The 15,345-nt window shown below is 38.7% G+C and overlaps 1 protein-coding gene across 7 annotated transcripts in view; it reads left to right on the forward strand.

Moving 5' to 3' along the window:
- ARID1B (AT-rich interaction domain 1B) overlaps nucleotides 1-15,345 on the forward strand; it is a gene marked incomplete at its 5' end in the record, with an annotated part of 416,596 nt that overhangs the window by 308,050 nt on the left and 93,201 nt on the right. For all 7 annotated transcript variants that reach the window (XM_081251587.1, XM_081251591.1, XM_081251588.1 and 4 more), the window contains one exon: nucleotides 13,230-13,319. In XM_081251587.1, the coding sequence (XP_081107713.1) occupies nucleotides 13,230-13,319 (90 nt within the window). The remainder of the gene's footprint in view (nucleotides 1-13,229; nucleotides 13,320-15,345) is intronic.

Raw genomic sequence — 15,345 nt, forward strand, 5'->3', positions numbered from 1 at the left:
GTCTTCACACTGAAAGTTAACTAAAGTTGATAAACTTTCTCTAAGGTTTTGTCTTTTAGTTAGTGGCTTTTTTTCTTTTCTCACAAAGGAACGGTTGTTTATTCGCTTCACCAGAGTTGGTAGGGGAGTAAAGAAAGTCTGAACTGAACAGCACTGGGAACTGGGGGGCAGCCAGATTAAGCCACATTGCTCGGGCCCTCGCCGGCTGTAGGACAGGAGAGTCACACCTCAGTAAAACGAGGCACCACACCTCTCCCACCCCTTCTAGGTCTCTTAGGAACAGTCCAAACTAAGAATGGTATATTTTAATGCTGCAATTCTCCTCTTGTAGGTAAGTGTTTTAGGGCTCTGGTTTATCTTGAATCAAATGTTTTAGAGATCCAAAGAGTAAAGTTTAGAAGTCTGTTTTGCCTTGTATTCCCTGACTTGACTTGTTGTGCACCTTGTGAGAGAGTTGTTTCTTGCCTCAAGTTCTCTGTAGAAAAGTGTCTACCCAGGTAGACAGGTGTCAGGTAATGAGGCTATCTGACTGGCTTCCGTGTGAAAGGCATTAGGTAACTTTAGTACTTAATAACAGAGGGCAAATGGAAAAATTCTGGTTTGAATCCAGTTGGCTAGGTGAGATAATAATTATAACAAGTTTACAAAATAAAAACAAACAAACGAACAAAAATCCCAAAGAGTTTGTAGTACAACCCTGTGAAGGCATAATTCTTACGTAGAATGCATCATATTTGATTTGTTTTTCACTTGTCAAGTGATAGGCCTTTGCAGCTACTGTAAGTTGGACTTCAGCAGTAAGGTTAACAGGAAGACTCATAACGCTCAGACTACAGTGGGGGAAATAGTTGGAAACTTAATCCAGCTGGTGTTTGTTTGCTTAGAGTGAAGATACATGGCTCTTGTAAGGGTTCTGTCATGTTCGGGGCATCTTGGGAATTTCCTCATTACCTTAATGCCTTAGAAGTATACAAGTTGAGTATGCCTTTGCAGTACTAATTTATATTTTTAGGACCCAGTGACACATCAACAGTTTGCAGTATCTTGGGTAAGGACTGATGAAAATCTAACCCTATTTTGAATGAACTTTTGAGCCATAAGACATAGAAAGGTTTGTCATCCAAGGTTCATGCTAACTCTTTAAAGTTGGGGGACCAGGTTGCTGTGGTTCTGTGCTTCCATTTGGAGGGTACAGGTAGGTGAAAACGTTACTTTCTGGTTTATACTGCTCTAATTTGAGATTGAGTTGGTTCACAGTAAAGAATTGTGTTGACAGCCTGTTCACAGCTGCCTTCCCACCTTCCGTACCCTGATACAGCACCTCCTGATAAGAGCGAGATCCTATTTAAAACACACCAAACTATAGTAAGTGCTGTGAGTCCACAGTCAAGCCCTTCGGTAAACTCTTCACTCTAAGCACTAAGCTGCACCCTGAGCAGATTCCATATTTTTAATGTCTGCTTTGGAGCACGCTGGAGTTGATGGCAGTCAGCTGGCTTTGTGAATCTGAGTAAGAAAGATTTTTTTCCCTTTATTGAAGCAAATGAAATAGAAGACACTGACAGAGCGGTGCTATACTCAAAATAATTTGTGGATTTTCTAACTTATCTAAATAAATGCCTAAGACTAAGACATTCGATGAATTTATGGATTATTGAAAACTCATTTTTCACTCACACCATTGCTCTTAGGCATTATGCAGGTATTTAAGTTTACTAAAGAAATGACCAGTGAAATCCTTGCTGCTTGCATTGCAGAGCTGCACTATCTAATCACACTCTGGTTTGGATACTATCATAGATAAGATGTTCAGTGATTTCCATAGATATGGAGCCCACTGTGCAAGCCACCATTGCCATGTCTTAACAAAATCATGTTTGTCTTTTACCATGGCAGAAGAAAAGATCCTGACCAGTACTTTGTGTTTGAGAAATGAAAGGAATAGCTTCTACTATGGAAAGAAGTTACAGTGTTCTTAACAGGGACTGGCAGAATATAAGAAATATATCATCCAGGGCTTCCCTGGTGGCGCAGTGGTTAAGAATCTGCCTGCCAACACAGGGGACACGGGTTCAAGCCCTGGTCCAGGAAGATCCCACATGCCGCGGAGCAACTAAGCCCATGTGCCACAACTACTGAGCCCGTGCACCACAACTACTGAGCCCGCGTGCCACAACTACTGAAGCCCACATGCCTAGAGCCCATGCTCGGCAACAGGAGAAGCCACCGCAATGAGAAGCCCACGCACCACAACGAAGAGTAGCCCCCACGCGCCGCAACTAGAGAAAGTCCACGCACAGCAACGAAGACCCAATGCAGCAGAAAATAAAAATAAATAAGAATTAGAAAAAAAAAAGAAAAGAAATATATCATACAGAAAATCTGTAAAGTCAGACTGTGGGAGAGAGTCTCATCTTCTGCTTGAGAGAGAGCTGACTTCCATAACATGAAGTATGAGGATATATTAGAAAAAAGCAACCCAGTGTCTTAGTTTGGGATGCGCAGAACTGAGTAATAGAGGGAAGTGCAGAATGAAAGGTGGGCGGGGCTGTGATGTGTTGGTGATTTGGTAGCAGTAGTTTCGACAATGTGTTGTTTTTTATTTTTAAACTCCTCACTAAAGTTAGTGACACCACCAAGAATTCCTGAAGAGCAGAAGAATAATTCAGTTGCTAATTGCTAAAAACTATGTGATATATATTGATTTCTGTAGCAGCGTTCCAGGGGAAGAGCTTAGTCCCAGTAGAATTATTCGCAGAGTGACTGGAAACAGTCCTCGTTTCTTCTCAATATTCGACAATGGCCACAGCTGCCCTACGTGTTCTAACAAGCCTGTCTTACCCTTGTTAGTTTCAAGAAATTTATGAATAGGATCCAAGACTTTTTGTCACTGAACACCTCACGATCCCCGCATACCCTAAAGACCCTTACTGAGGAGGATTGGCCAACATAATCCTTCAGGTTTCTATGATTCAATGTGTCGTTTCACGTTAATTTTAAGAAGCCAATCCTCTTGAACTACTAATGGAGGAATATCATTTAGGACATTGCCTTGTATATGGGAAGTACAGAGTGGTTTTCTATGTCATTTTTTACATTCAAGTAAAACCATCCCCAATTTATACAAGAACTTGATAAGACAAATAAATATGCATTCCAGATGTTGCTCTTTTATCCACTTTTGCCCAATGTCAGCTAATGTAGTAAAATTGGAGGGGGAGAATGGATTCCTGGGGATAAATTTGAGATCAACTAGTGTCTGTCATTAAAACTCCAGATTTGCCATGTTGATTAGTTATATCACTATTCCATCTTGGATAACTAAATCCATCTTAGGTGGGTTGTTTTGTTTTTGTTTTGTTTTTGTTTTGTTTTTTTTTAGCTACAACAGTGTGAAGGGAAGAAATGCTTTTTCTCTGGCCAGTACAACTTTTGAAAAATGGGATTTCTGGGTATTTTTGTCTGTTAGTATTATTTAGAGATAGCACAGTGTTACTTTTAAAAGAGTGAATGATTTGTTTGCTAGAGGCTGTTGTAGTTCAAAGTTAGTGTGTTTGTTCTTATTGAGTTTCTATAGTTGTATGCTGTAGTAATTTAGAAAGGAATTAACCTAGGGAAATTTTAGTCTAAGTAAATGATTAATGTAGAAATCCTACTCATCTCATGTTTATTCTCTGCTACCCCAACACAACAGTGGTGGAGTATAACTTAAACATGATTACATCTGATCAATAGTTCTGATTTGTTTATTTGTTTTGGTCTGGCCAAAAAAAGTTGGAAGAATAAAACTACAAGGAACCACTTCTCTAAAAATATATCTGCTAAATGCACTTGCCATTTAAGTCTTAGACCTGCATTTGCATTAAGTGCTGGGGAACCCAGTGCATCCTATACTAGATCTAATTTGAAGAGGACATAAATCAGATTCTGTTCCTGACATTTATTTATAGAGGCCTCTTTACTACGTATGGAGAGTGTACCAGCCTTTTAAGTCATTGCTGTTGTTACTAAATACCATTCGATATTTACTGACTTTTTGAGCAGGTGTTCCTGAATGTTTTTTTAATGATATTACTGTTTAGAATAGGGGTCAGCAACTACCACCTTTGGGCCAAATCCAGCTCGCCACCTGTTTTTGTATGTAAAAATTTATTTATGCTCCTCTGTTTATATGTTGTCTATGGCTGCTTTTGTACTACAACAGCTGAGTTGCATAGCTGAGACAGAGAACATACAGCCTGCAAAACCTAGAATTTATACTATCTGGCAATCTACAGGAAAAAGTTTGCCTATTGCCTATTCCTGATCTAGAATAATAAGATAAAACTACATGATTACTGATAGCTTATAAAGATCTAATTAACTGTTAGTCTGCACTTGGTTTTTGGAGTAATCAACCACACATTTATTTATTCAACAGATATTTATTGAATGCTTACTATATGTCTGGTTCAGGGGATATAGTAGGGAAAAGATAGAATTCTCCATACTCGTGGAATTTACATTCTGGTGAGATGAGACAAACAATACAGAGAAGTAAAATAAGAACTATGGGGATTGTCAAGACTGTGTTGCCTGTAAGAAACAGGACTTAGCACTTGTGAGTACTGACTGCCCCACCATCTTGGTCTATGAAGTATATGAAGCTGTAATATATTCATGTCTCAGTCCATCCACTGTAACTTACACATTACTAGATGTGTGCTAATTTACCAAAAGTATACATATTAGCCTGTTTTCCCAATTTGTTACATACTAAAATCGTAATGTTTTGTTCATAAAATTGTTTAATTGATGATTATCTTGATTCAGTTCTTAAAATCTATTTTTAATTAGAAAAATTTAATTTGAAAAATCAAAACCTATCCTAGTATTAAAATTCTAAGGAAAAAATATTAGCAAAGAAAATACAGTAGTACATTAGGAAAATAATGCCCCATGACTAAATGAGATTTATTCCAGGAATGCAAGGTTGGTTCAGTATTAACAACTCCATTAATATGATATGCCATATAAACAAATATAAAGAAAAATATTATTTCCTTTAATAAAATTCAATACCCAATCATGATAAAAAACACTCAAGGAAATAGCAATTGAAGGACATTTTCTCAACATGGTAAAATGCACATGCCTTAGTTTTAAAGCCAATATCTTATGTAGTGAGGGGAATCATTAGAGACATTTCCACTAAGATAGAAACAAGGCAACGATGACCACTGTCTCCACAGCTATTCAACAGTGTTCTAGAGACATTAGCCAGTGCAGTTAGACAAGAGAACTCAAAAGCATAAGAATGAGCATAGAAGAAGTAAAACTGTCCTCTATATAGATGATACAATAGTAAACCTAGAAAACCCCAGAGAATCAATGATAAATTAACTCAAACTATTAAAGAATTCAGTGCAGTAGCAGGATATAAAGTTAACATACAAAAAGCAGTAGCCTATACACAAGCAATAAACAGAAGACCTACTGGTAGGAAAAAAAAAATCCTATTTGTAATAGCAACAAAGAAGGTGAAATGCACAGGAATAAATTTAACATAAAATGTGCTGCAGGGCCTCCCTGGTGGCGCAGTGGTTGAGAGTCCGCCTGCCGATGCAGGGGATACGGGTTTGTGCCCCGGTCCGGGAGGATCCCATATGCCGCGGAGCGGCTGGGCCCGTGAGCCATGGCCGCTGAGCCTGCGCATCCGGAGCCTGTGCTCCGCAACGGGAGAGGCCACAACAGTGAGAGGCCCGCATACCGCAAAAAAAAAAAAAAAAAAATGTGCTGCAAAACTTCTGTGTACCTGAAAGAAACTAAAGAAGACTTGAACAAATGAAAGCCGTCTCCTGTTTTTGAATACAATGAGCCCAACAGTCATCAGTTCTCCTTATGTTAATTTATAATATTGGTGTAATCCCAGTAAACATATCAGCAAGTTATTTTATATAGTTAGATAGGTTGATACTAAACTTCAGATAGAAAAAAACGAACATGCTAAAAAAACATAGAAAAAGGAAAAGCAGGGATGGGAGTTGGGGGAGGACCAGCCTCACTAGTTATTAAAACATGCTGTAAGAGCAGACTTTAAAAGGTTCTCATCACAAAAGATAAAATTAGATCCATATCTCTTACCACACAAACAAAAAAATTCCCAGTAGATTAAGATGAAAACACATGTGTATGTGAAAAAAACTGAGTTCCTCTTTAACTTTGGTGCAGAGAAAAGCTTTCTCACTATGACTTAGAACCCAAAGACAATAAAAATAAAAATGGATGAGGCACTTCCCTGGTGGCGCAATGGTTAAGAATCCTCCTGCCAATGCAGGGGACACGGGTTCGAGCCCTGGTCCAGGAAGATCCCACATGCCGCGGAGCAACTAAGCCCGTGAGCCACAACTGCTGAGCCCGCATGCCTAGAGCCCGTGCTCCACAACAAGAGAGGCCGCCGCAGTGAGAAGCCCGCACCCCGCAACAAAGAGTAGTCCCTGCTCGCCACAGCTAAAGAAAGCCCACATGCGGCAACGAAGACCCAGTGCAGCCAAAGATAAATAAATTAATTTAAAAAAAAAAGAGGAAGGACATAAATTATTTTTTAAAAAAAGGATGAGTTTGATTACCTTTTTAAAAATTCCTTTATAAAAGATACCATAAACAAAAGACAGCTGACAGACTCGGAGACAATATTCACAACTTATACCACAGACAAAGGGCTAACACTAACATCCCTGATATATAAAGAACTATTAAAAATTTCAGGACAAAGGACTAAAAACCCAGGTAGAAAAATGGGGGGAAGACAGGAACAACAGATTCACAAAATATAAAAATAGCGCCCAAACCTGAAAAAATGGTCAAACTCAGAATTAGAGAAATGCAGATTCAAAAATCTCAGATACCATTTCTCACATAAAGACTGGCAAATATTTTTTAAATGACAGCATATTCTGTTAGCGAAGTTATGGAGAGACAGGCCCTTCAGACATTGCTGGTGAGAATGTAAGTCTTTTTGTACATAGGTACATATGTCTTTTTATATAACTGACTCTTCAAACCATAGAAATATTTCACAGACCAACAGATAGCAAAACAGTTAAAGCGTCATGGAGGGAAATTTGAAAATACATAACCTCTTGACCCAGCAATCCCTCTACGAGGAATTTGCTCTAAAGATAGGCCTCCAACAGTACAGAAATGCATATGCAAAAGACTGGAAACAACCTAAATGCCTATACATAGGAAAGTGGTTGAGTAAACTATGGAACACTCACAAAAAGGAGAGCTATATACCTATTTTTTAAATAAGGAAAATGCTATAAATTGATAGGAAGTATTCTCGGGACATGCTGTTAAGTGAAAAAGCAAAGCTTGAAAGATAACCTAGGATGTGCAACTTTTCACATAAGGAAGAAGATAATATAAGGGGATATACAGCTGTCTTCTCATTTATGCAAAAAAATATGTGAAAGATAAAGATAAACCAAAAACTAAAGGGATTGGTTATTTATAGAGGGCAGATGGGAAAAGGGGTAGGAAGAAGGAGAAATGGGAAGAAGGTAGCAGGGATGAGGAGGGAGTGACTCCTGGGCCTATGTCTTTTTGTGTAGCTCTGACGCTTAGAACCGTAGAAGTATTTCACATACCCCCCAAATTTGAAAACAGCTAAAACCAATCAGTATGCAAAGGGAACTCAAAATGAAATACAAGCCCTAACAAATGACTCGGTGTTTTTCATAAGGATATAGTCTAGTAATTCTGAAATTACTTTGTGTAGATAACAGAATTGAACAATATATAAATTGATTTAGATAATGAGAACTGCTTTTCTTAATGTTGGAGAAAGAACTTATAAATAAGGACAGGGAGAAGGGTAAAATGTACCCTCTAGGGCTTCCCTGGTGGCGCAGTGGTTGAGAGTCCGCCTGCCGATGCAGGGGACACGGGTCCATGCCCCGGTCCGGGAAGATCCCACATGCCGCGGAGCGGCTGGGCCCGTGAGCCATGGCCGCTGAGCCTGCGCGTCCGGAGCCTGTGCTCCGCAACAGGAGAGGCCACAGCAGTGAGAGGCCCGCGTACCGCAAAAATAAAAAAAACAAAAAAATGTACCCTCTAGTTTTGGATTGGAGTTAGAGGTATTTGCATAAACTCATGATTACATACACACACAAATACTAAGATACAGAGTATATATGTATGCATTAGTGTACATACATATTTCCTACCTCTGTTCACTGAGAGGGCCTAGAAGCAATAAGTCCCCAGGAATAATGCGCAGACCCAATGCCCAGATCTTAGTCTCTGAACACCATCCTCCAATAAAAAAGAGATGAGCCTGGAACATCTTGTGATTCCAAAAATAAGGATTTGAAAAAAATAAAATAAGAATTTGGAACAATCTGAGCAACAAAATAATGGCAAGGTTGGATTTTAATCCACAAGTGTGTGAGTTTTCTGTTCTGTATGACAACTTATCACAAATTTTGCAGCTTAAAACAGCACACATTTATTATCTCACATTTTCTCTCGCCAGGAGTCCAGTCACAGCCTCACTGGGTCGTCTTATCAGGGTCACAAGCCTGTAGTCAGAGTGTTGGATGGTCTCGTTTTCATCTGGAGACTCAACTAGGGAATAGTCTGCTTCCAGTCTCATTCAGATTGTTAGAAGAATTCATGTCCAGTGGTTGTAGAAGTGAGGCCCTCAGGTTCCAGAGGCTGCCTGTCCTGGCCATGTGGCTCAGTTCCCATCATAGAAGCTCACTTCTTCAAAGCCGTCAGGAGCGTCCTTCAGCTCAGAGAAGCCCTAAGTCCTCTTTTAACATGAGGCCTACGCAGGGTTATCTCCCTCTTGATTTTTTCAAAGTCAACTGCTTAGGGACTTTAATTACATCTGTAAAATCCCTTTAACTTTGCCATATAAAATAATTTTAGGAATGATAGCCCATTGCTTTTGTTATATTCTTTGGCTAGAAGCCAAGTCACAGGTTCTGCCCTCAGTGAAGAGGTGGAGATTACAGAAGAGTGTGACTCACTGGAAGTCATTCTGTCGTGTGTCTACCACATTGAGTCTGCATGGATACAAACAGTCTAATAAATACATAAACAAGTAGAGAAGAAGAGATAGTTCTTCCTTGTAATAGATTCCTATTAACAAATGTGGAAGGAAAGAGGGAAATAAAGAATCACCAGTTAGCAAACACCACTGTAATAAATGTTGCAGACAAGATTCTCTAATGGATGCTAAAATTAGTGGATGCAGGTTTGAGGAGACACAGGATTTGCATAGTCTCAAATACCTCCTAAGATACTTATCAATTACCAAGGGCAGAATAGTAACTTTTTATTGGAGCTTGGTGGACAACAGCTTTGCCTAGTAATCAAGGTAAAGGTTACCACAATGAAACATCAATGTCATGAACCCCTTGGGTAGAATGAACTGGGAAGGGCATGACACTTTTGTGGTACCGAAATGTGTTACCTCGTTTCAATCATGACACAATAACAGACTAAGCCAAATTGAAGAACATTCTACAAAATGACTGATCAGTACTCTTCAAAAGCATCAAGGTCATAAAATATAAGGAAAGACTGATTAGACTAAAGGAGACTAAGGAGAAATAACAACTAAATGCGATATGAGACCCTAGAATGGAAAAAGAGACGTTAAGTGGAAAAGTTGGTGAAATTCAAATATCTTTAATTAATAATCTTATACCATCTTGTTCCTCTTGATAATTATATAAAGGTTCTATAAGATATGAACACTAGGGGAGGTGGATTAAGGAATATAAGACAGCTCCTTGTATAGCTTTATAACTTTTCTCTGAGTCTATAATTCATTAAACATAGAGCTCTTTTGTAAAAAAAATTATAGTATAGACTTGTGCTTACAGTTTTAAGTCAGCAAAAGTAGAAATTCAGGTGACTTATTGATGTTTCATTTCTTAGTTTGTTGCACCAAAATTTAGGACAATATTGTGTACATAGTCACTGAAGAATGAATACATCAGTGTGAAGTGGTGGAATTTATTCTATCTCACAGGATAGTTTTTTTCCAGTTCTTTTCCCCCCATTGTGCTTACATCATTATAGACACAGACTAAGGGGGAAATGGGGCTTTCTTTATTTTTTATTTTATTTATTTGTTTATTTTTTGCGGTACGCGGGCCTCTCACTGCTGTGGCCTCTCCCGTTGCGGAGCACAGGCTCGGGACGCGCAGGCTCAGCGGCCATGGCTCACGGGCCCAGCCGCTCCGCGGCATGCGGGATCTTCCCGGACCGGGGCACGAACCCGTGTCCCCTGCATCGGCAGGCGGACTGTCAACCACTGTGCCACCAGGGAAGCCCGGGGCTTTCTTTAAAAACTCAGTTTTAATGTTCAAGCCTTATTGTGAATTTGGTTTATTTACTATATATGGCAACCTTCTCTTTTAAAATAATTACCAAAAGGTTTTCCTCACATCCAACGTGTCGTATAAAAATCCATGGTTTTGGAGGTGTTCAGTCAGTTCAGTTGGTTCAAAGCGCTCTAAATTTTCTTCTTCATATGGACAGTGGACAGAAATGAGTCTTCTGTGTTATGTTTCTCAGACATGTTTTCTGATTCGTTATCTGCTGTAACAGTGCTTATACCTGTGCTAATGGTGGATGAAGTTATTTCTTAGTAACTGTGCAACTACTGATGGAAAGATAGGGGGTGAAAGCAAATGGAGAATGTTAAACAGTTTGGGCAAGTCTGGCTTTACCATGAGAAGGCTCTTGTGTGTTTCTTTAAAGGGTGGATTTAGTAAATGAGTGGATAGCTCATTGCCTCAGAGATACCTCTCTCAGAATTGCACCAGATAACCAGTAGTGCTGCTTGGATATGGAAGTATTTTATGAATTCATGAGAGTTCTTACAGCCTTTTTTATTTTTACTTGAAATATTGTATATAAGAGCAGTGCCTGGGGCCTGCATAGTGTAAGTAGTGGTGTCCAGTATTAACGTAGAATTACTGTTTGTTTTTACTGTCATGAGTCTATGAATCCAGTCTGTCATGCAGAAACAATCATTATAGTGTAAGCGCTTACTGTCTTACTGCAGCTGATTCCCCAGTGACCTTTTAGAAAGTCAGTATTTGGCTGCAGAGTGCTTTAAGTTTCTAAATGGACTGCAGCTTGGGGGCCTTAGGGTATTTCATAGGAACCACATGACCCTTGAGTGGACACACAGCAACTTTTGTGTATCTGTAGTCAAGCTGATGGCAGTGTTTACCCTTGAAGTTGTTTTCACCCAAAATGTAAGTGTTTTTTGCTTTATATTTAATTACTTGGTACTAATACTAATTTATTACAGATGTCTAAGAGTAAATGATGAATGGTTACACAAATTCTTTTCTGTTTGTCTCGGTCTTTTATCATCTAGTTGTGGCTCTAACTCCTACTGGTTTCACAGCACATTTTTCAGTGTCTATAAGTTCAGCTCTTGATTTTCACTTTATCTGACAATGACAGTGGCAGTTGTACCCAGCAGCATTCAAATACATTCATAAGTTTTACATTCTTTTCTAAAAGTCCCAAAAGCAGCTTGAGAATTTTTTATAGTTGTATTTTAATAACTCTTTATACCTATTATCTAGATAGAAAATCATCTTCCTGCTTCTCTGGCTGTCACAGATACAGCTGTTATTAGAGTTAGCAATGAGGGGTGGTCCTCAGAGACCATTCTCTTCCTGGTCTGTACTCAGGCTGCCTGGCCTAATAGAGACGCCATCAGGTAAAAACACAGGAAGGGGTTGTCTTTTGTGTAAAACACCAGGCTCTGCATCACGACCTTTGCTGAGGTGAATTGGTGGTAATCTTCAATACATTAATTTCCCTCTCTACTCAATAACTGTGATTCCTCTTAGCAATATACAGAACTATGCAAGAAGTGGGTCCTATGGTGTCAGAGCAGTTCACTTGATCTAGCATGATCACAGACTACCATATCAGAGGGCTACGTAGGGATATATATATGCAGGTATATATGGATATGTATGTATATGTGTGTGTGTCTGTGTCTGTGTGTGTGTGTATTTCTGTCTTCCCAATTTATTTTAGCAAAGGGGGAGGTTAGAAGATAAAAATAGCATGATCCTCATATACTTTGTGTATCTGTAGCCATGTTGATGGCAGTGTTTACCCTTCAAGTTGTCACCCAGAATGTAGGTGTTTTTTACTTTATATTTATTTATTTGGTACTAATACTAATTTACTACAGATGTCCAAGAGTAAATGAATGGTTAAACAGTGCTTTGAGGATTATGTTAAATTCAACCATCATTTTTATTCTATAATACTTTTAGTCTCAGAAATGTATCTAAACTTCTGAGGCAGAAAGTGAGTTGATATTGTCACGTGGCTCTGATGATTCTTAAATTTCAAAATCCTGTCTCTAGCCTTCACATGATTCACTGTCTCTCTTTAATTAATAAAATAGTAAATATCTTTTGCTTTAATTCATATTCTCAGATTAAGGACCCTTAAATAACAAAGATTTATTAAATATTTGTTATGCTATTGGAGGGATTAAAGGAGTAAAAGACATGATTCCTGGCTCGAGGAGCTTACGTTATAATTTGAAAAGACAAACAGCAAAAATTAAATAAATGGAAATCAAATAGATGGTAAATATTGCCGTATTAGCAATAAAGATCAAAAGAGATACAGAATAATATTTCTTCTTTAGTGATAATGTACACTATATTTTATAGTAGTGTGTTTTTTTATTGAGATTTTCCTCTAAGTTTTTGTTAAATCTCTGACTTATTATAAAGCTTTTTTAGAAGTCGCTTGATATTACTATATTGAATAAATATTACCAGTGAAACATTGTTGGCCTCTATTCATGCCTTCCCACTTAGAGACTAGTCTAAACTCAGGAGGATGAGTTTAATTCATCAGTCTTGGATTTTGTTAAATGCATTGTCGAAGTGTGTGTCAGGAGATTTCAGCTACAGATTGACTTGTCTGTGAATTTAGGAACTCATACAGTAAGAAACTGAACTTTTCAGGAGGTAATTCGATAAATACGTTTATGCCTGTTTCCTCATTGTTTTACCAAAAAATGTCTAAAAATATCACTCTTTGAGCTATATATTTTTCTTTGTGAAGCCATACTTTTGTGAACATGAAGATTAAATTTAACCGTGTCTTGGTTTTGCACAATTGCAACGTTAATGCAGAGGGTTCCCTATCCCCACTTCCCCTCCTGTGTTTTACAGGCAGTCAGATGCCTCCTCAGCCACCTGGGAGCCAGTCAGAATCCAGTTCTCATCCTGCCTTGAGCCAGTCACCAATGCCACAGGAAAGAGGTTGGTCTTCAGTTCATATCTTACATACCTTTCTGTTTTGAGTATATAAGGCTTATATGAATTTGCTTACCTATGCACCTCCTTATAAATAATTTTTAAAAGGATATTATGTTTCCTTATCAGATGAAAGTAATAAATAAGAACCTACATGTAACAATAAACATTGAAAAGAAGGATGCTTTCTTGCAGATTGGGTGGTTTTACCAAAGTGCAGTTCAAGACCCAAAGAATATATATGTCCACATAGAACCATGAAGTGTACTTTATACATGACTATAGTCTGATATTTGATCTAGCTGTGTAAAAATGACTGTTAATGATTCAGTTTGGATATTGGTCCTATGAGGTAAAAAAGTATTGTTAAGTATGTGTGTCTGTTTAGCTGGTTTGATCAGTTACTTGTCCCATGATATTTAACAGTAAAATTTTAAACACATAGTAAGACCTTGTACTGTAGGATTATAGGATCTTAGAACTGGAGCTGACCTGAAAGATTATAGAGTCTGTTCACCTCAATTTATGAATAAAGGATATGAGGACCGCAGAGGTTCTGTATGACCTTCCCATTCTCAGAAGCACGTTAGTGCCAGAGCCAGAGAAAGGAATGTGAGCTATTCCTGAAGCCCTTGAACAATCAGGTTGTCCCACATCTGCAAACTCTTTGACCTCTCACTCAGTTCTGCATGTTGACCCCCGTATGTTATTGCCTTGATTGAAGCCTTAGACCTTCCTTTGTTTGCTGCTGTGTTCTCTCTCCCCTTCAGAAGTAGAGCTACTTTTGTTGATGGTGGAGGTGGTGATTTTAATCCAGATTAGTGTCGACTGGGCCTTACAAGCCTGCTGCACCATCTAGTGCTTTGCCAAGTCGCTTCCCACTGCCTGGGGGTCAAGGCCCATCTGCCCCACCCCGTGGAGACGTCACTTTCCTTCACTCCCACCCAGAAAACAGACATTGCTGGCTTGGTAGCTGATACTTAAAGGCTCCTGACCCGTAATGTTTATAATTATTACTGTATGGGTTGTAAAGATGATGATTTGTTTCTAATTAGAATTATAAGTATAAAGTTTCAGTTATTTTACATATTAAAAACTCAGCAATGTGTTATTTAGAAAGTAATACCAGTGAAAAGATGAATTAGCCTTATCTGTATATCATTCGTGTTAAAATGAATGTTTAGTAAGAATAAAATGAAATGTTAATTTCTAATACCTTTACATATTTAACTTTTTTATTATAATTTAATGTATAATTAATACTTTAATTCCCTTATCAAAATACTACAATATGTCTTAATAATGGAATAGTTCATGGTTTTTAAACTTCAGGGTGCACAAGAATCATCTGGAGAATTTGTCACGCTAGATTTTTAGGCCACACCCCCAGGTTTCTGATGCGGTAGGTTTGAGGTGTGGAGTGCTCACGATCTGCATTTCTGACAAGTTCCCAGGTATTGCTGATGCAGTCTGAGGACCGTACTTGGGCGACCCCTGCCTTATAACAATGCTATAATATGTTTTAATAGTTGTGTGATGTGTGTATTTGTTTCTCTAAACTTTCCACTGTGGCCTCCTATAAATCAGTCTTGCATCTCCCATCCTCTCTATCAATTGCTTGTTCTGTGTTAACTCCTCACATGGCTCTGGTTGTCTGGAAGACATTACAGACATTCACGGGGAGAGCACTGAAGCCAAGCTAGGGGGAATTCTCCCCAAACTCCTTTTCTTGGCCGTGGGTTGTACCTCCCTTGTGTGGCTCGGTCAAGGAAGTGAAGAAAAAAGGGTAAAAGAAATTATCCTACACTGCAAGCCCACTCAGGCCAGACCCAGAGCTAAAATGAAGATTTTTGTTATTTAATCTTCACCATATCCCTGAAACATCATTCCTACTGCGAGAATTCTGCTAATTTTGCAAGGATCAAAAGATAAGAGGCACCTTATTTGGAAGTCCTACAGTTCTAACCTTTACTGCTAAGAACTAAAAAGAGGGCCCCCTCCACATCCTCCAGTGTCTTCCCAACCCCTTCCT

Source organism: Mesoplodon bidens, assembly GCF_964165515.1.
Source record: "Mesoplodon bidens genome assembly, chromosome: 12".
In the NCBI taxonomy this organism is placed as follows: domain Eukaryota; kingdom Metazoa; phylum Chordata; class Mammalia; order Artiodactyla; family Ziphiidae; genus Mesoplodon; species Mesoplodon bidens.